This window comes from Cydia pomonella, chromosome 1 (genome assembly GCF_033807575.1).
Source record: "Cydia pomonella isolate Wapato2018A chromosome 1, ilCydPomo1, whole genome shotgun sequence".
NCBI classification, from domain to species: domain Eukaryota; kingdom Metazoa; phylum Arthropoda; class Insecta; order Lepidoptera; family Tortricidae; genus Cydia; species Cydia pomonella.
The window spans coordinates 33,763,841-33,784,371 of NC_084703.1; the positions used below are offsets into that span (position 1 = coordinate 33,763,841).

Genomic DNA, 20,531 nt, shown 5'->3' on the forward strand with positions numbered 1-20,531 from the left:
TTTTTATACCAGTAGCTTCTTTATTGGTTTATCGGGATCAAAGGTCTTTACAAAATTATTGAAAACACATTACAAAGTTACATTAGCTTAAAATGAGTTGTGTTTTATGTAAGAAGTTGTACATTTACTATGTCATAAAATGTATCATAAAATTTTAAAAGAACAACGTAATGGATTTATTGCTTTGAATTATTAAACCCTACACAATAATGACAGTAATCCAAAGTTATGTTTATGAAATGATAAATATGATTATCTTTTATATAACTAACAACAAAGCATACCATTAAATTATCTACTGCTCACACTTTCCCAATTGCTAGAGACGTTTAACGTCTCGTGCGATGCGACTGATGTAACTCAGTAAGTACGCAACTACAGGGAACAGATTTACAATCAACGGACCCTTTGCTTTCTATTCGTGATGTTGTCACATACATTTACTCCTCCGCCAATTTAACGGAAGTAGAATAAATCAAGTAACATGTTTAAAAATTACTTAAATATTTCGAATACTTAAGTATCGCTAAATGCACAACAAATTTATAAAACTAGTAAAAAAAACATCCTGGAGGTAGACAGCAATATTATATCCAATAAATATTTGAGTACATAATAACGCAATATTATAACTTTTTACATCTAGCAATTGGACAGAAAAGAGGGTTCAATGCTATAATAGTTATACAAAGTTTTAGAAGGGTTTTTGATGAGACTGAGCTCAGTATAAATGAAAAAGTATACATATTTGATGAAAGTTCGCTCTTATTCGTACAAGTTAGCGAATTTACTGTTGTGACGTGATTTAAAAATTCACCCGCAATACCATTGGTTTTCCTTCTGAACTCCTTGCGATGAAAAAATAAAACGTAACGAGCTTGTAGATATGGAAACTCAAACTTTGAGAGTAACTTACGACTAAAATAATCACAAATACATAAACTTAACACGTAAGCGTAACTAAAACGAACTAACTTTAACAATATCGTGCTATGATAAATGCATACTTGAGGGATGAGCGTGATGTCACCAGTGAAGAAGCTCCGATGAGTAAGGGAGGCTACGAGGGGGGCGCAGGCGGCCGGCGGGCTGCAGGCGGGGGGCGGGGGGACCGGAACCGAACAGAGGAGCACGACAGAACGAGGCGTTGCGCAGCGGACGATGTTTACCGGCTGCACTATTATATTTAAACTGCTCCATAGTTATTTCTTCTTCTGGGCCTTCTCGGCGGCCTTCGTGATTTTTCCAGTGGTAACTTCTTTAAAGTTGACACTCTGTAAGAAAAACACTTGCTTAGCTGTTTGCAAAGTTATCAAGTTACTCGTACAACACTCGTGGCTGAGTGTATGGCCACTTTATGAATGGATTCCATTTATAATGTGTCCATGAAATTTTGTACATCTCTTTCCCTCTGTTCGCTTTACCATAGAAATAACGATATGTAGCGAATATATTTGGCCATGGCCACTTTGGACGTCACTATCTATCGGATGCTGGGCTGTACAGAGGCCGCTATATACTTGTAGACAGAGTGGTGGGCACCTTGATGACGCCGACAGCGACGGTCTGGCGCATGTCACGCACGGCGAAGCGGCCGAGCGGCGGGAACTCTGAGAACGACTCCACGCACAGCGCCTTGGTCGGCACCAGCGTCACGATTGCCGCGTCGCCAGACTTTATCGACTTCGGGTCCACCTCCGTGGTTTTGCCTAAACGTAATAAGCAATAATAAGTCAATAACATTAAAGACCGTTTTACACCTGCCTAGATTTAGCATCCTAAATGGGTAAATGATTTAATTACTTAATTAATTGGCCCATGATACAGGCATGGCGCAGCGTTCACGCGGTGTACCAATTTCGATTTATTAAATTATGGAAAGAAGCTCAACGTGATGGCTTTGGCTCCGCAAATGCTTCCTAGGTAAATAGTCGGAGTCACCTGTACGTGTGTCACGTACCGGTTCGGCGGTCGCACTTCTCCTTGATCTCGGCGAACTTGCAGGCGATGTGCGCCGTGTGGCAATCCAGCACCGGCGTGTACCCGTTGCTGATCTGTCCCGGGTGGTTCAGCACGATCACCTGCGCAAGAGTACAGACACTTTACTTTAGACCGCATAATACTAATTGTAAAATATCCATTATTAGTTTAAAGCTATATTTACGGTTCCGTAATACCCAAAGGATTACAATGTACCGCCAATGTTTCGTTTTTTTTTACGCGTTGGACTATTCTGCAGTGCAGTGGTATGTATAATGATTAAAATAAATAGATAAATAAAAATTAGCGGAAATCTCCTTGCCAAGCCTCAGTGATCATTCGTCCGTCTGTCCATCTACCTGCCGTGTAAGAGCTAGTCGGACTCGCCCATCCAGGGTTCCGTACAAATTTAACTTTTTTATTTATTTATACATATATTTTTTTATAGTTTCCTGATTTTTCCCTCTTGTAGTGTAAGACAATATATTACGTGCTAAAATTCAACGTGTTAGGTGGAAGTACCCTATAAGTTTTGATTGCCTCGAGAGTGTCGAAATATATGTTTATTGCGGCATAAATCCTATCTTTTTTACGTTAACGATTTTTTCTTAGCTTCTATATTTTTACTTTCAACTCTATACCCCACGTATTCTCGAGATAAAGGGTCCTGAGGCCCTGATAGACGGACGGACAACAAATTGTTCCTATAAGGGTTCCGTATTTCCTTTTGAGGTACAGGACCCTAAAAATAATTAAACAAGGTTTTCTCAATGACACGGGCCTAAGAAATCTACAATAATTTATGATTTACTGACGATAAGCACTTGATATTATTATACCTGCTTGTAACAGGTTAGTTAATTAAATCTTGTAATGTTTCTTGAAATCAAAATTCTAGTTAATTATAGTAATTAATAATTTTGCAAGTCCATTGTGTTAAACAATTAATGTTAGACATTATTATTTAGTTTAAAACGAGCTTATACAACTAATTATTTATGTATACCTACCTACACAGTTGACAAAATATAATTTGCACCGATTCGCCATACAAGTTCGTTCGAGAGGCCGGTGCAAATTATATTTCGTCAAATATACCTAAACGCAACGCAACCAGTAATGAGCATTCAATGTTGTGCAAGCTGCATTCAAATTGTAATGTAATAATGCTTGCTTCTCAGCGGCAACCATTGCATTGTTAGCCTTACAATACAATACATAGTACACATTTTCCTAATTAAGTGGTAATGCTTAGCATAGGTATAGACCTTTTACTTGCCTGGACTAGGACTAGACGATTACGATAGGCCGATAGCGCTTAGGTAATTTAATAGATACTTAATTAAAAATTATGAAGTAAACTAGACGTAACTACCTACCTACATACATAAAAACCCGAGGCCACTAGCATTCAGTGATGTTGGGGGCTAGCTTAGAAAAGATATCTAAGCATACTTCGGCATATGTATAAAACAATCGTATTGCATTGCAACTGCAAATACCTTTTTCATCACACTTACTCAAAAAAGTTCTTATTTCATGCAGGTGTACTTAACGGCAGAAGCCTATTTTGTTCCCGCGGGAGTTATGGATTGTGAAAAAAAAAGCTATAACTGTTTATGTTTAAAATTAAATAATTTGATTAATTTAACAGCCGTTTAAAATATTTTTACATAATTTTCAATCGTGGCTGAATGCCGTATAGGTCGGTGCCCTCGACACTACCCTGTCAAGAAATTACAAATGGCGGACGAATGTTTGATATGTCACCGTATTTAAAAATTATTTCGTTTAAAATTTAGTTTTTTCTTCGCAACGCAAGTGTGATGAAAAACATTGTGTAACTCCGGGGGTAAGAATATTGCAAACTCGGGTCTTGAATTACCACCCTCGTATACAAAACTTCACTTACCCCCCTCGTTGCACAATTTACTATAGCACAAATAGATTTTGACTTTATGTCCATAGTTACGTAGTACTATTATTTATTGTGTGCATAGTGATGTATTATTTTAAAAGTGCACAATGCGCAATTAGCAGGCGCGGCGACGATGTATAATGTATATCAATGTGACGGGTGAACAACCTGCGCGGTGAAGTCGGCGGCGCCCTTGGGGGGCGAGTTCTTGGAGTCGCCGGCCACGTAGCCGCGGCGCAGCTCCTTCACCGACACGTTCTGAAATGCACAAATTTGCCTTCACTTTCTATTGCATCACCTTAATTAACTATTTCGACTCCAACAACCTTGATCTATATTATTGTGAAATCAACAGCAGTGTTCTAAGAGCTACTTTCAAATAACACTCGATTTCATGTAGGTATTGTATTTCAATGAACCCTGTCACGATTCCAAAAGAACAACTCGACACACCCACGGTTCACGAGTTGAGATTACAACAAAACCGGTCATTGCAAGTGCTGAGTTCGAGCGCCATGGGTTCCGTCATAACAAACTATATTATACCAAACATGGAATAATTTCACCACACCTGGCTGTGTAGCCAACGTGCCAATCGTTAAAGCTGCGTGGCGTAGCATAGTCATCTCTCTCTATCACTCTTTCATATTAGTGCGACAGTGACAGTATCGTTTCGTTCGCTACGGAGCGTTAACGATTGTCACGTTGGCTATGCACCCAGTGTTACATGTTACACTCGGTGTCAAAATTTATTTAACCCTCGTTGCTTTGAAACCATCTCGCTCAAGATTCCACTATACGAACTACTCGCTACGCTCGTGGTTCAATGCCGAAATCTTTCGCATTATATTAACACGAGCTTCGAATCGTTAAACGACTACTTTGCCCCCTTGTAAAACAAATAACTATTACGCAGGCATTAAATGAAGTACGCAAGAGAACGCACTTAACTAATGTGGCGCTAGAAAATTTCTCAAATTGAAACAAAGGAAAATTTCTGACAATTCTTATTAAACTGTCCAGTTCAAAATAGAACTTTAGTTAATTTTTTTTAGGAATTTCTGAGAACATTCCCAACTTTTTGGAAATTTTCTCCATCTGTACCTACATTTAACCCTTCATCAGGCAGAGGAACTGTAATCAGATTTTACCTCTAAATTACTCACAAAACATTAAGTGTTGAGCATGTTAACTGTTCTAGTCATACGTAAATATTTATCACAAAATAATAATATTTAAATGTTCCAATTGCAAGACAGTCACAATCCACAAAATTATCGTGTTTATGGTTTCGTTGAGGGACATACAGTAAACAAATTAGCCGTTCAGCGATTTCGTGCGCCGGCTGTCCATGGTATTGGGTGTGATGTGTGATATCATCATATCACCTAGAGGCCAGCTGCCACTGCTGTTCATTTATTTAAATGATATAAAATTGTACAAATGGCGGACTTAATGCCTTAAGGCATTTTCTATTAGTCAACCATTGGGTTTAACAGAAACTTGTAGTTAGTGTAGTGCAGGATTGCACACAACGAGAGGGAATATGAAACAGAAATCGAGTTATAAATAAATAGAATCTGTTTTGTTCATTGATCGAGGTATCAAAATGAATCAAGAGTATACGTATATTCAGAATGTTTGCAGGGTCGTTTGTTACAACACAAGTCCACGCTGATTTTTTGCGGCCTAATAAACGGTAAATTTTGAGTATTACACGAAAATTTTGACCCGACAATTACAAGAATTTAATTATTTTTCTTGTATAACGAACTTACCTCAAAATTGGCATATTAATAACGAAAAAACGTCTGCATAAAAATAACCTGTCAAGCGTGAAGCCTGATCCATTAGGGCGCAACTCCAACTTCCACTTGGTCTGTTTTGAGATTTGTTTGTCATTGACAATAAGCAAAACAAAAACTTTCTCATTACATGTTGCAGGCAGCGTACTTACTGCAAGGGTGTCTTTTGACGTGGCCATAAACTACCACGGAGTAATCAGTGTATTAAAATCCTGCACCTAGCTCCCTTGGGTGTCCCTATATTGGGTAGAATTAGGTGAAGGACTTATTCAAATTTTAATTAGGGTTAAATACTTATTTATTTATCTTCGCTGGATACTCCGATTATGCTTCTAACAATGTCCTACCCTACTGGGTTCGTCTTATTCGTTCTTTGTTTAATTTTATTTCTTTTCGTCATTCATTGGATCACTATTTCGTTAACTATTCGCGGATGGTCGACTTAACACTACTCCACCTACAGATGATGGTACCATACTAAGTTACTTTACCTTGACGTTGAATCCGACATTGTCGCCGGGCATCGCCTCTTGCAGCGCCTCGTGGTGCATCTCCACAGACTTGACCTCGGTGGTGATGGCCGCCGGCGCAAATACAACCACCATGCCTAACATCACAAATTATTAAGGTCATACAAAATAAATATCGGTTAATCCTGATATCCAGTATCAATGGAATGTTGGGAGCACTTACCGGGCTTGAGGATGCCGGTCTCGACGCGGCCGACAGGCACGGTGCCTATGCCGCCGATCTTGTACACGTCCTGCAGCGGCAGGCGCAGCGGCTTCTCCGTGGGCCGCGACGGCGGCAGGATCGCGTCCAGCGCCTGGCACACATTACGTATAGCTAAGAAACTGGAATCCTTTATACATGTTAGTTTTGTTTTGACCACGGAATCGTATTTGTTAAATCACTATTAATTTAAATTTTGCGGATTTCAAAAACCTAGGTATGTCGATATTGGAACCGTGCGAAGTGCATGGTGGGGGTAAGTAAAGCGATCCCAGCGCATAAGGTGTCTTTACCATTTCGTACAAGTTATATGTCTCGAAATGAAACTTTAATTTACGGTTACTCCTGAAATATTCATTTAAATTGGATGGTGTAAGGGATCATTGTAATCTGTATGAAATACTTAATATAACTAACGTATTTAATTTGATAATTATTAATACTGTATCTGTGTAAATAGCTTTACAGATGCCACATACTATGTGATCTTTTTCTAGAAGTTAAGAATGGGTATAGTAAGTTATCCTTAAAAGATAGACATTCAACATCGCGGACTTTTTTGTAGACCCATGAAAGAGAGACAACTCCACCATACTTTGTGTTGTTATAGCTCAAACGGATTAGGCAGCGTTTTCGATTAAAGCTCCTTGCCAGCGTGATTTTTTCCGGCAACATCGTTATATTTCAACCAATTTACACAAAACCTTAACAAGTTATATACCTAAACCTTCCCCGAGAATCACTCTATTGATGGATGAAAGTCGTATGTAAATCTGTTCAGTAGTTTTTAGTTTTGGAGTAGATTTATAAGATGTAGGGCATTGACGTTTTCCCCTATATAGACTTGCGGGCGCTAGGTTGCGTGACAGTCGTGCACATAGCGAATTGTCGTTTGTAATAATTACAAGATAGGGACAAAAAACCGTGGGAACAAGATTTACTCCATATTGCTTATTATTATTTTTTAAAGAAATAACTCGTTTTAGACAATCTCTCATACCTATGCGGTTTGAATTATAAAAAATTCATAAAAAAAAATGTAGTTAGTAGTAGTTTTATAAAACGTAACCTATCCCGAGCAGGTCCAAGGCTCTCAAGTGAGCCCTTACCCCCGAGCAAAAATTACGGGGCCAACGTTAGGATAGTGATTATTTTGTCACTTAAGCTGTATGCCATTTCCCTTAACCACCACGTTCGCCCATTTCTTTCTTTGTGAATGACCGACCACTCGAAATTCTTACTCTTGGCTTTTTGCCGAAGGACCACTGTTTGAATGCCTAAATAAGCCATTTCATTGTAATTACTGTCCAAGCTTTGGAAACTAAATAAGAAAATGCTCTACTTATTAGGGTTCTATAGCCCAAATGACAAAAACGGAACCCTTATAGTTTCGTCATGTAGTGCATGTTCGACCGTCGCGTCGCCTGTCTGAACGCAGGTCAAAAAGGCCATTTTACAAAAAAAAAATTGGTACATACTTAGGTGTATTTTGTCAGTCGTTACTTAGTTAAGAAGTTAAAATAATAAAAAAAAAGAAATGAGCTTAATAAATACTTTCCACGACGATTGTTTTGAACATGATCGGTTGAAGCGCCAATTACATCCACACTGCCCGATATCGTTTTCCGTTTCACGGAATATCAGCACATTGTCAACAATATTTTAAATGTTAAAATATACTTGTCTCTAATTGTCAAAAATGTCAAATGCAAAAATACTCTTGCCCGGGCTCGACGTCGGGCCTGTTATCACGGGCCTACAGCGAAAACTGAAAGTCGCAAACTTCGGAGATCTTTCTCTTTTATTCTTACTAAGACATAATTAGAGTGACAGAGAAAAATGCCCACAATTGACGAACTTCGATTTTCGCGGTTATAGCCCAGGCCTTGATAAAGTGTTTGATTGAACCATTAGTCTATTTATTATAATAAAAATGCCGCGAAAGTACGCCCTCCCGCTTGTATGACGTTTTTTTTGTGTTGTAATCTAATAGTATGCCGCCGCGACATAAATGTACATTGACACCATATAATAACATTAAATATATCCGAATCAGACGGAATGATGGGTACAGATTTACATTAGGTACTTACTTATTTAAATGCTAAATGCCGTAAGGCGTCCGCGACAAGCTAAAATCTTATACCTTTAAACGAGCAATTCTTGTATATATATAATTATATTTCAGGGATCTCGGAAACGGCTCTAACGATTTCGCTGAAATTTGGTATATGGGGGTTTTTGGGGGTAAACAATCGATCTAGATTAGTCTTATGTTTGGGAAAATGCGTGTTTTCGAGTTTTTATGCGTTTTTCTTTCGACGCCGAATATGGTCACTAATTTCGTGTTGCAGGCCACTGTTCGTCTGGTCCAGTGGGTTAAGACGCGGGCGGCAAGAAACAACCAGTGTTATGGGTTCGAATCCCGCCCGGTGACTAACTTTTTTTTTATATGTTCAAACTTATATATAATATTATAATTTTTATTGTTTTAGACAAGTTTAATTTAGTAAAAAAATTTAGTTAAGATTATCACCTATACACCACCATATTACAATAAACAGTTATAACCGAGCATAGCTCGGTCGACCAGGTACTTGAATCTTAAAGGTCAAAGGAGAGCGGTCCATGGAACGAGTTGGAAGGACAACCTTGTGCGCACCAAATGCTGTATTTGAGACTTTTTAGACCCGATTTTGTCACGTAGCACATTTAAAATGCGCTCCGGAGCGGCCCGAACCAGCCGGTCGGTGGGAATCGTACATACACGAGGGCTAATAAATACATTACAAGCATAAGGGAGGACCTTCACAGCGCTTTGTACGTCTTTTTACTAAGAAGAGAAACCTTTTTGCAATAACTCAAAAACGACTGGACCGATCATGTTCGCTATAAGTAGTTTTACCCCCTTATTCATAAACGTCTACTAAAGTTGACAAGCCGCTAATAATCGTTTGTCCCTTTCCGACGTATTGGTATGATGGAAAGGGACGAACGATTATTAGCGGCTTGTCAACTTTAGTAGACGTTTATGAATAAGGGGGTTAGTTTTTAGGCGGTACTGTAAGAAAAATATATTTTCTAGTTTTTGTTATCGTTGTCGCCATGCCAAATTGTAGCTTTCTAGCACTAGCGATCGTGGAGCAAAGCTGCGGACGGACGGACAGACGGACATGGCGAAACTAGTTGACTACGGAACCCTAAAAAAGGAGGTTCCTAATTCGATTGCTAATCGCATATCAAATGTACCTACATTGTTACCCAACAACCATAAATACATTCTCGACAAAAAAGAAACAAATAATGTTACTTATGTATTTAAAAGTTAACCCTTTGACCGGATCCGAAACACTACGTTGCGCACCAAAACAGGCATCGTCGACGTTGGGGTCAAAACTGCCAGGCTAAAGTGGGACTGGGCAGGCCATGTACGTCGTATGCACCCACAGAGGTGGGCTAAACTAGCCACGGAGTGGGTGCCACAACGTAAACGCTGGCATGGTCGGCCTAAGAGGAGATGGCGGGACGACCTGGAAGCATTTATCAACGACTGGACGGATGCTGCAGTTCATCGGGAAGATTGGAAGTCTAGGAGGAAGGCCTTTGCCCAGCAGTGGGACACTTTATAGGCTCTTAAAAAAAAACCCTTTGAACACTACGTCAAAAATAAAACGCCACTCATACGCCAAAATCACGGGCGCAAGCGAGCTAATGTAGATCTTACTTGAAAGTGTGAAGGTTACTTTGATTTGATAGCGCGTGCGCCTGTGCTAATGGCGGTGTGGCGTGGGCACGACTATTACGAACCCAGGTGTTCTTGGCATTCAAAAGGTTAAATAACAACTAAATACATACCTACTACATGTGATATAATAGGTTAATAGGTCTTAGATTTTTATTTAGATGACATTTAACTTCTTGGTGCAGCAAAATACGGAAATATTAGTTTTATTCATCGCTTCTCATAAATAAACATTGAGAAATATATCAGAAGGTTATGGTAGGCGAGCGAGCGATCGACCTTCGGTATTCAAAAATACCTACATAGTGGACGTAGTTAAGTAACAATGAATATGCAGAAAGAACAACTGGCTGCAATCTTATCTCGGAATCATGGTAGGTATGCTTCGAAATATAAGGTATGCTCGGTTAGGTGAAAACTACAAAATTTCGTAGGCGTATAATGTCTTAGTCTTACTTACCTAATCAGTACCGAAACACCTCTAGATGACCTTTGATTAGTTAAGCAAGGAGAAGTGAGTGCCGTAATTTAAAAAATAGGTAGGTAGGTTTTTAAGTTTCTAGTTTGCAATCATGTACCTACTATAGGTATTCAATAACAAAAGAGATGTCTCGAAGATGAGCCCTGCAAGAGCATAGCAATAATATACTTGACTAATGGTCGACTGGTTTCTATACTTTCTATGTATGTAGGTATTTCGATAAAATACCATTCCAACTTAGCTAATTTACACCTTTAAGATGTGACAACTTAAAAACCGTTTGTTTTTATCGGCTGTATTAAAAATATCTGTTGTTTAATTGTCGCGCCGCGTGAAGAGTGGCCCAAAAAAGAATAAGTGAACCTACAACTACCTAATATTTTTATTATTTATCCATTCCTCCAATTATTCCTTTTTTTAAGACGTGGTAGAATTTAGAGCTTTAGTTACTCAAAATGGCACTAAGTACAAAAAAATCTAAAGTGAAAAAATAGTGAGCGTTACCTCAATGAGACATTTCCCCTCGACTTTGCCCTCCTTGCGTTCGACGGTCCACCCCTTGAACCAGGGCATTTTGTCGGAAGGCTCCAGCATGTTGTCGCCGTGCCAGCCCGAGATGGGCACGAACGCCACGGTTGCCGGGTTGTAGCCTGTACACAATTCACATAACATTTTCGAGACTTGGCAATTAATTTTAAAACATTGGGTCAAATTATTTCGCGAAACTAATACTATTTTATAGAATTGTAATATAATAGAGAGCTTTTCAGTCGCTGAGTTGCCTAAGTGAGGTACGAGATTGAAAAGCTTGATTATATCAATATTACTATTGTATACAATACTTTTTCTACGAGTCATCAAAAATATTTATTTTTTACTTTAAAACCTCAATAAGAAATGAAAATTGGTAAGTATCTAAGTACCCAAAAAGACAAAGGCGCGAGCTCCCGCCCGCCCGTCGCCCGTTCTATGGGAGCACGGCAGCACGCGATTGGTCAATTATTTTATAGTTGACTACAGCGTATCGAAAGAAAATTTATAGTTGAGTTGGGAGCCCATAGATTTAGATTAGATTTAGATTTATTTATTACACAACATACGATTGCATTACAAATTACATTCATGTCAATTTATATGAATCTATATTGTGAATGTCAAAAATAAATTCTTCCGCAATACACTCCCACATACATGAAACGTTCGCAATTATAGTTTGGTATACGAAATCTTAATTCAACCATTACAGTCGAAAAGTAGAAAAACATATGTCGGCCAAGAATATTTAAATGGACAACGTGCAATGAATATTGCAGTACAACAGGAGTCAGGTGCATATTCGGACAATATGCAGACAATTTCTGCTTTTTTACAAATTTCCATTTAACGCAAATTTTAGTAATAAGACTGCGTCGACCGTCCCGTGGGCTTTCATTACGGAAATTGTGATTTCTAATAAACCAATTAATCTATGTATAAATCAATATACCTATCAATATGTTGTTCTACAGATTCCCCAGCTTTCGGTCTTAGTCACATAATTCTAATTTGCTTATTTTTCTCTTTATCAACTAAACGGCAAATGGTGGCCACATTTTTCGAGGGCAAGGGCGCCATTGGACGGTCTACGCAGTCTTAAGCATTTTACACACTTAATCCTGTAATAGACCACAGGGACGTATTGTGAAATCACCCTCCAGCAAAATTTACTCTCCCATGGAAAATGTTAAATGCCAATCAGTCAATAATAACGGTCTCGGCATTCTCGGCCAAAAATCGGGCCGAGATCTCGGTCTCGGCTCTCGGCCAAAATGGGCCGAGATTCTTGCCGAGACCGAGACTAGGCAATAAGTTATCATTGGTGGATTTTGAATTTACCGCGCACGAGCGCCCGTTTCTAAGCCAGCCGTTGGTTGCATCGCCCGGTTGGTGTGACGTTTTTGTGATTTTGATTGGTTTCGTACCCACATTTTAAGCCAATTACTTATCAATTACGGTGTTGGGATCGGATAGGCTCGGTTGCCAGTAATGACTTGTTCTTTGGTTCTTTCTTTTCGTTTTGTGGTCGTTGTTATTGCGGAAGAGTTAATAAATGAGTGTATATTGTTATTGAGATGCAACTTAAATTAACTTGATGTGGGTGTAAGATGACACTGGATATTTTGATACGTAATATATTTTTGTTTACGGGAAAAGGTAAAGCAGTAGGTAATTACAAAACAATACCTAAGGCGGATTACTGTTGTGGAATATTGGACATAATTTTATGCTAACTTTGCGGATGCTTCTATGCAATTTTGACGAAACTCGCGGTGTGGTTTTTGAGACATAGGTGGATTTTCATTTAATGTGGCTTAGCTTAGTAGCAAGTCACTAACTGACCGGTTAAACGACGAGCATAGTCACATGTTAACGGACCATAACGCTGAAAAATTACTTTTTTTGGGTAACAATATATAACTTTTTTAATTTTGATTATTGTTACTGTACCTCTATTTGTGCACATCCGCACTAGAAAAACCGGCCAAGTGCGTGTCGGGCAACGCATAATGGAGGGTTCCGTACCTTCATACAATACAAAAAGCCAGACAAGCAAAAGAGCGAATGTTTGTGGCACTTCCTTCATTTTAATAAGCATATATTTAAAATAATTTTCCTGAAAAGTATTTATTACAGCTTAATTATTTACCTTACTTAGATGCGACTTACATAATACACCTTCGTTCCATATATTGTTATAAAATATATCGTATAGTTTTCGAGTAAAATGGTTGTGACATACGGACAGACAGACAGACGGCAATGGCGAAACTTTAAGGGTTTTTGCCATTTTGGCTACGGAACCCTAAAAATACTATTTATTTAATAGCGCTACGAATTGGCCATGAAAACTTTTTCTGATAAATCATCGAATTTCGACTATTAAAACATTTTGATTGCAAAAATCGCGTTTTTTTCTTCTATTTTATAAATTCTCGGTCTCGGTCTCGGTCTCGGCCGAGAATGCCATTGAATCTCGGTCACGGTCTCGTTCTCGGCTGAGACAGAAAAAGCGTTCTCGGTAGGACCTTACGTACATGATTCCAGAGAGCCTACCGCGAACCACGTTCGACGTGTTGCCTCTCTGTCGCACTTGTAAATTCGTGCGTAAGTGTGATAGGGAGGCAACACGTCGAACGTGGTTCTCGGTAGGCCCTCAGGTGACTAAATAAACACACTGTACATTAATGTCGCAGTGGTCCTCTCTGTAGTATTGTTTTAGCTGTTTTAGATATACACAAAAGTGCCCTACTCGCACTTGTCCGGTTTTTTAATTTCATGTGGACCATTAAGGAAATAGTCTTTTTTGCAATTTAGTGTATGCTATCCTGTCATGTACAGTTTTAGTTTTCGCCTTTTTAAATTCGTGAAATACTTCTTAGTTCTATAAAACAAATGGGAAGTAACCAAACGATTGGACTGAAGGTCGAATGGAATGCAAGTAAAAGGTGCAAGTCGGCATTGACTGTGCTATATTTGTTCGCTCGAATCGCTTCCGCTACAATTAGTTATTATAGGTATACTTACCTTTCCGCTCTCCTCGAAACTTAAAAATACCTTTCTTTAAAAGCCGTCAAGTAATATTAAATAGTTAGACTTTACCAAGTTACGAAATTCTCGCGAATTTATAATTTAGAAGACTATAGTAAATATACGTAGACTAGAATCAGTCTAAGCTAACTAACTCTGCATAGACTTTTCATGAAGTGAAACATTGTGGGTTTGTCACTATATATATATGTGAATGAACTACAAACCAATTTTCTTGATATAAGAGGACACTTCCTTCTTGATCTCCTCGTAGCGGGCCTCGTGGTAGGGCGGCTCGGTGGAGTCCATCTTGTTGACACCCACGACCAGCTGCTTGACTCCAAGCGTAAACGCAAGGAGCGCGTGCTCGCGAGTCTGCCCGTTCTTGCTGATGCCGGCTTCGAACTCTCCCGTACCGGCAGCCACTATTAAAACAGCGCAATCCGCCTGCAAATTGCATCATTCCTATTACCAATCCATTTACTTGTTTGCAGACATTTTCTCGCAAAACAGCAACTTTACAGCTTTAGTTACCTGGGAGGTGCCAGTGATCATGTTCTTGATGAAGTCCCTGTGTCCGGGTGCGTCGATGATTGTCACATAGTACTTAGCAGTCTCGAACTTCCACAGTGCAATATCGATCGTGATACCGCGCTCACGCTCTGCTTTTAACTTGTCTAATACCTAAAATAGTACAGAATTCAAAAATGTTGGGGCAAAATATTAAGTAACAACATATTATCTGCAATTTCCCTGGCACCTGGCTATAAAAAGTCACCCGATATGTAAATGTATATAAAGAGGAAACAATTAATTCAAAAATGATATCCGCATCAGATTGCAATGTTATCATCAAATTCAAGTTAATATTTCAAAGCTATCAAAGTAAAATATTCTTTTATTGTAAGTGTAAAGTATTGTAGGTACCTATTTTCCCTTACAAATTTCAAGAGTAGCAATACCTAATTCCATCCGGTAGAAAGCATGAAACTTGGTATAAAGGATATCGGTATTGCCTGGCCACGATAAGTGTAGGGTTCCGCTGCTGCGGATAAAAAACATACTCAAAAGTAGGTACGGTACCCATTATTGGACTCAAAAAAATAAACAAATGGAAGTTCTTCGTCTCTGGTGTGATTTTATTTGCGAAAACTCATTAAACGGCTTAATCGATAGACACATTTTCATTGAAAATCTTTATTACATTTTGGATCTTTTTTGGAAGTAGGTTTTTATAAGTTAGTGGTCAGCGGGGAACCTTTTTTTAAGTTTCAGTGTGATTATTTAAGAAAGTACTCTCAGAATATTTCTTATATTTAGGCTTTTATATATTTACAAAAAAATTAGTACTAAGTGTAAAGTGGAATGATATGATCTAACGAAACAATAGTGCCAATTCTTTTGCTACTGTATCGTATCAGGATAGGTACCTACTGGATCCTAATAAAGACTCACCCAAGCATACTTGAAGGATCCCTTGCCCATCTCCTGAGCTTCCTTTTCAAACTTCTCGATGGTGCGTTTGTCGATGCCACCACATTTGTAGATGAGGTGCCCGGTGGTGGTGGACTTGCCGGAGTCCACGTGGCCGATCACCACGATATTAATATGCGTCTTCTCCTTACCCATCTTAAGCGGTTATCAAATTAATTATTTGAAACCAACCGGACCTACAGACAAATATCACGAATGGGGATAAATAACTCAAACAAATATAACATTTCTAACGCTTCTTCGTGGTAATTATGTAAGACAGGCAAGTAATATTCTGCCAGGCTTGTTCAATGTAATTTAATGCTCAACGGTCGATTCTAAGATGGCTTTCACACTGTAAAACCAAGGTGCAAACGCTCAGGCAAGTCGGTTTTCAGCCCACAATAAAAGAAAAAGTCGTGTACTGCCACTATAAGTCAATGCATTGTCTAAATTTAGTAGACTTGATCTGTGCTATAATAAGCGTAAGTGCATACATTTGCACGTTTGAAAATAGAATAATCTAAAGCCGCATATATTGGCGAGCGTGACACATGGACTTGCCGGCGCAACGCATGCCTGCCTCCATTTTGTCCGTCTATATATCTAAAGACGATCAATTCCCTGCAAGAACGATTAAGTGACATCGTAAACCAATTGATAAAAATATGCCCCAATTAGATTCCTATGGAGGAAGAGTTAAGTTTTAAAGACTTTCACGTGGTGACGTGTCTCTTTTCAAATAGCAGATTACAAAAGATATGTCAAAATACTATTTAATAGCAACAAGCTAGAATTATGTATTTCACATCCATATTTGTTGCAAAATTAAAATAACGAATTTGAAGGACGACATTTATAATGAGAGTAACTGAAGGTGCAGCATAAGACTGTGCAATATTTAATACTTTAAGCTGTGTATCTATGCAGTATGCACTACGAAGTTTTAAATGACAAATATTTCCACATAAGTTTTCTAACATTATTGAATTGCGCAATTAAATCGAAGACCTACCGGCAAAATCAATTTGCACGTAATATAGTTTTATGCAAAGTCAAAATGTGCTTATATTGAAAAATATTATCAGTAGAAACCGAAAAATGCGTTTCTACAAAGATAGGTAGGTAATTAATAAAATCTAATAAGATTATAATAAGAAAATATAGAATACTCACCTTCAGCAGCCGTAGTCGCGAATTTTCCGAGCGCTTTTCGAGCATGCGCCGTTGCTACGTCGCCCGGGAACTCGAATCAATAGAATCAAATTAGTACTTTTTATCTAGTTAAGTTAAAATAATTAATTTAATTCCCTTGTAGTTTTCATATAATAAATATCTAGTTTTATTTTTATGTCTCAGCTTACTTGAATAACACAGTTATCGTATTTTAATTGCGGTTATTATGATGCCGGATATAACAATTTTCTTTTCACCGGGTACAATTTTCATTCTGTTCAACTGTTTCACCAAGCCTGCCAGTAGTTTTGCAAAAATATGGATATAAAATTCAACCTATTCTGTTGATTGGCTATTGAATATTGAATAATTAAAAATAACGTGATAATGATAAATGCACTATTATTATATTTTTTATATGAGTACCAACTCATTCCTTCTCACCTACGTATTCATTCATAAATAGCACCTGTCTCTTTTTAGTAAGTGGACGAGAGAGACAAAACTAGAGACGTATTTTATACCTAAAGCCGCTCCAGATTCTGGTCAAAAAATTACACAACTGCACGACATACAGGGATTTTGCTAGGATATTTTGCCAAGCGGAACAAATTATCTTATGGAAAAAATTATCTTCCCGAAACAGATTGAAATGTCATTAAACTTATTTACGATCATATCGCATCTCATGATTATCGCGACGTATAATAATAAAATACTTATCGCGAAGGAAATCTATTCAGGATTTCACCAAATAACACTGTTTAAAGGGAAATGCTTGGTTTCTAGATTAAAATAATAATAAGAAACGCAATTTTAGTACTAGTTGGAAAGCTCTTAAGTTTTGAGGAGTTCCCTCAATTCATCGTGGAATCAATTCATCGGAACTCGATCTTGACAAACATATTGCTTAAAAAACCTACTTAACTTGCTGAATAAGCTTAATGAAGAATAATATTAATGTAACATAGGTATCGCCAAACGTGAAGTAGGCATACCTACTTTCAGTCACAAGAATATCTTTTCCTTTTGGTATTTTTAAGTCGGTTAAAAATCGATAGGTAGGATCATAGAGTTAAGATATAGTCCAAGGGTAGGATACATCGTTTATCTAATCGCGATACTAAAAACATAAAAACAGACTAGACATTAAATGTAATTCTAATTTCCCATTAAATTCTCTTTAAATTAGCTACAAAGGTATTCTCTTTATTCTTCGTCTTAGACTAACGAAGTTGTGAAAGTCAAACATGTGAAAGCAATAAACCCTCCGATGCCGCCGGTAGCGGAGCGCGATCTAAGGCTACCGGTGGTTAGGGCCGCCAACTGCATCCGACCCTTGATGTAGCCAGTAGCCACCTGCCGAGACTCTTTCAAGCTCCATCTCGTGTGTCATGTCTAAGTACCTTCTTGCTGGAGTTGTCCTAAACGGCAATCACGAGATTCTCATCATAGGGGATAGTGACGTCGCCGAGAATAGGCCGGCTCTGCGATTGATCTTTCATGTAAGGCAACTACCTACAATATATAATGGTCCTGTTCGTGATGATAGCACTTGTTGCTGGGGAATAAGTGAAATAATTGAATCTCTTCTGATGCTGATGTGATATCGAGTCTGTGGCACTCAGGGGATTAAGGCGAACGTTACGTTACGAGCATGAGAAGTCAAGCAAAGAAAAGTAGTTCAAGAAGTTGTATGGGATTAGGTCTTAGAGACTTTATAGCTCAGTATAGGAAAATAATTAGCTAAGTAGGTCAAATATTATTTGGCGAAAAAGATAAGTGTTTTATTGCTGGTTAAATGTTAAAACTGTACCTATCTTATCTTAATTGACCATTCCATTCGCAATAAACATTAGGAATTATCATTAACTGTATGGATACGAGTACAGTCAGCAGCAAAACTAGCTAAGCGGCTGGGGTGTTCAAAATGTCCTTCGCACAGTCTTATTTTCTTTGCGATAAAGATGTGTTCAGTTAGTTTGGAACACCTTACCCGCAAGGCGCCTTCTGCCGCTGCCTGTACTATTCATCTTCCCGACACTGGCACAGCTTACTTGAGGAGCCTTGACTCCGTTCGGCAACCTAATCCGAAGAATTTACACAAGCAGGAGGTTACAGCAAATTTCAGAAATGCCGCAGCTATAGGTACTGAAGCACACCCAACTTGTCTGTAACAAAAATTAATCTTAAAAAAAGTAAAACCGACTTCAAAAAGGATAAAATAAAATATTATCCCATATTGTATGCGCTAGCAACTGATACTTTTGAAGTCGGTGCCAAGCCAAATCTTATAAGCGTCACGCCGTCAAACCGAATGCTTAGTTCGATAAAAAAGAAAAAACCAGTATATAAACAGTAAACCAGCTGGCCTAGCCAAGGTGACAACCGATATCGCTTCGACAACGAAACGATTTGTCTCTCTATCACTCTTCCATTTTAGTGCGACAGTGACAGTTGCGTATCGATCGCTACGGAGCGTAAGCATGGAAGGTAGAGGTAAGGAATACTGGAACTGTTGCAAAGGGTCCAGCTGTTAGCTATAATCATAGTTCCAAATCTTTCCAGAGTAGCGCTAGAGTAGCTAAGAACGTAGGCGTTTTTAGGGTTCCGTACCCAAAGGGTCAAACGGGACCCTATTACTGAGACTCCGCTGTCCGTCCGTCTTTCTCCAGGCTGTATCTCATGAACTGTGATAGTTAGCCAGTTGAATTTTTTACAGATTATGTATTTCTGTTGCCGCTATAACAACAAATACTAAAAACAGTATAAAATAAATATTTCTTTCCAATCTCGAGGTTCTCATCCAATCCCCGAAGTTAAGCAACGTCGGGCGGGGTCAGTACTTGGATGGGTGACCGTTTTTATAGATAATGGTACGGAACCCTTCCTGTGCGAGTCCAACTCGCACTTGGCCGATTTTTTTTTCTATGTATGTACTGAAGAGCTGTGTTGCCCGTACCCAACGTCACGAAAAAGAGTGGGAAATTAAACGCGGAAAGGCATAAAGGATATTGTAGGATATTCGGACTTTGGAAAAAGTGGTCAGGTCAGGTATATTCAATAAAAAAAATACAATGTGATAAATATCCTACTTAATATTATAAAATATACTTTAGTTATTATGGAAGATGAACCAAGCTAAGATGTGATATAAATCAAGGTTAATAAGCAAGGAAGGGAGGTCAGTGCGATCGTATAAGGGACAAGAAAATAATATATGGTTAATATCAGCCTCCTCAGCACCACAGTCACATTTAGGGTCATTTATAAATTGAAATCTAGCAAGATCAGAAGGAGCAGATGTATGGCCCAACTTAAACATGATATTTCACGGCGTTATTGACGGTGTGAAATGCGCTATGTATTTGTTTTTTTTTAAGTATTCTAGGTATTGTAGCGCCACCAATGCAAGGTTTTTTTCCTTACCTCTACATATACCTTCCATAGCGTAAGCAATTTGCTCGTTGGCTACGCGGCTTGTATCTATTGTAACTATTTGGCTTGGCACCGACTTCAAACGTATTAGTTGCTGGTGCATATAACACGGGATAATATTTTATTTGATCCTTTTTGAAGTCGGTTTTACTTTTTATAAGATTAATTTTATTTTGCATTTTTTGTTTAAAGTTTTTTATGAGTTCCTTTCTGGCAAAA

General features: G+C 38.4%; 1 protein-coding gene across 2 annotated transcripts; it reads right to left on the reverse strand.

Moving 5' to 3' along the window:
- On the reverse strand, window positions 1–17,027 carry LOC133520437 (elongation factor 1-alpha 2). Of its 2 annotated transcripts, none has more exons than XM_061854848.1 (11): window positions 16,875–17,027; window positions 15,681–15,895; window positions 14,760–14,909; window positions 14,453–14,672; window positions 11,163–11,308; window positions 6,397–6,529; window positions 6,195–6,310; window positions 4,067–4,156; window positions 1,961–2,081; window positions 1,543–1,709; window positions 1–1,274 (listed from the first exon to the last, which is right to left on the reverse strand). In XM_061854848.1, the coding sequence occupies exons 2-11, from the start codon at window positions 15,852–15,854 to the stop codon at window positions 1,203–1,205; spliced, it is 1,389 nt and encodes a 462-aa protein (XP_061710832.1). In that variant the 5' UTR covers window positions 15,855–15,895; window positions 16,875–17,027; the 3' UTR covers window positions 1–1,202. The 2 variants fall into 2 exon arrangements, with proteins under 2 accessions (XP_061710832.1, XP_061710841.1); XM_061854857.1 differs by lacking the exon at window positions 16,875–17,027 and adding an exon at window positions 16,714–16,810.
- Between the last annotated feature and the right edge of the window lie 3,504 nt (window positions 17,028–20,531).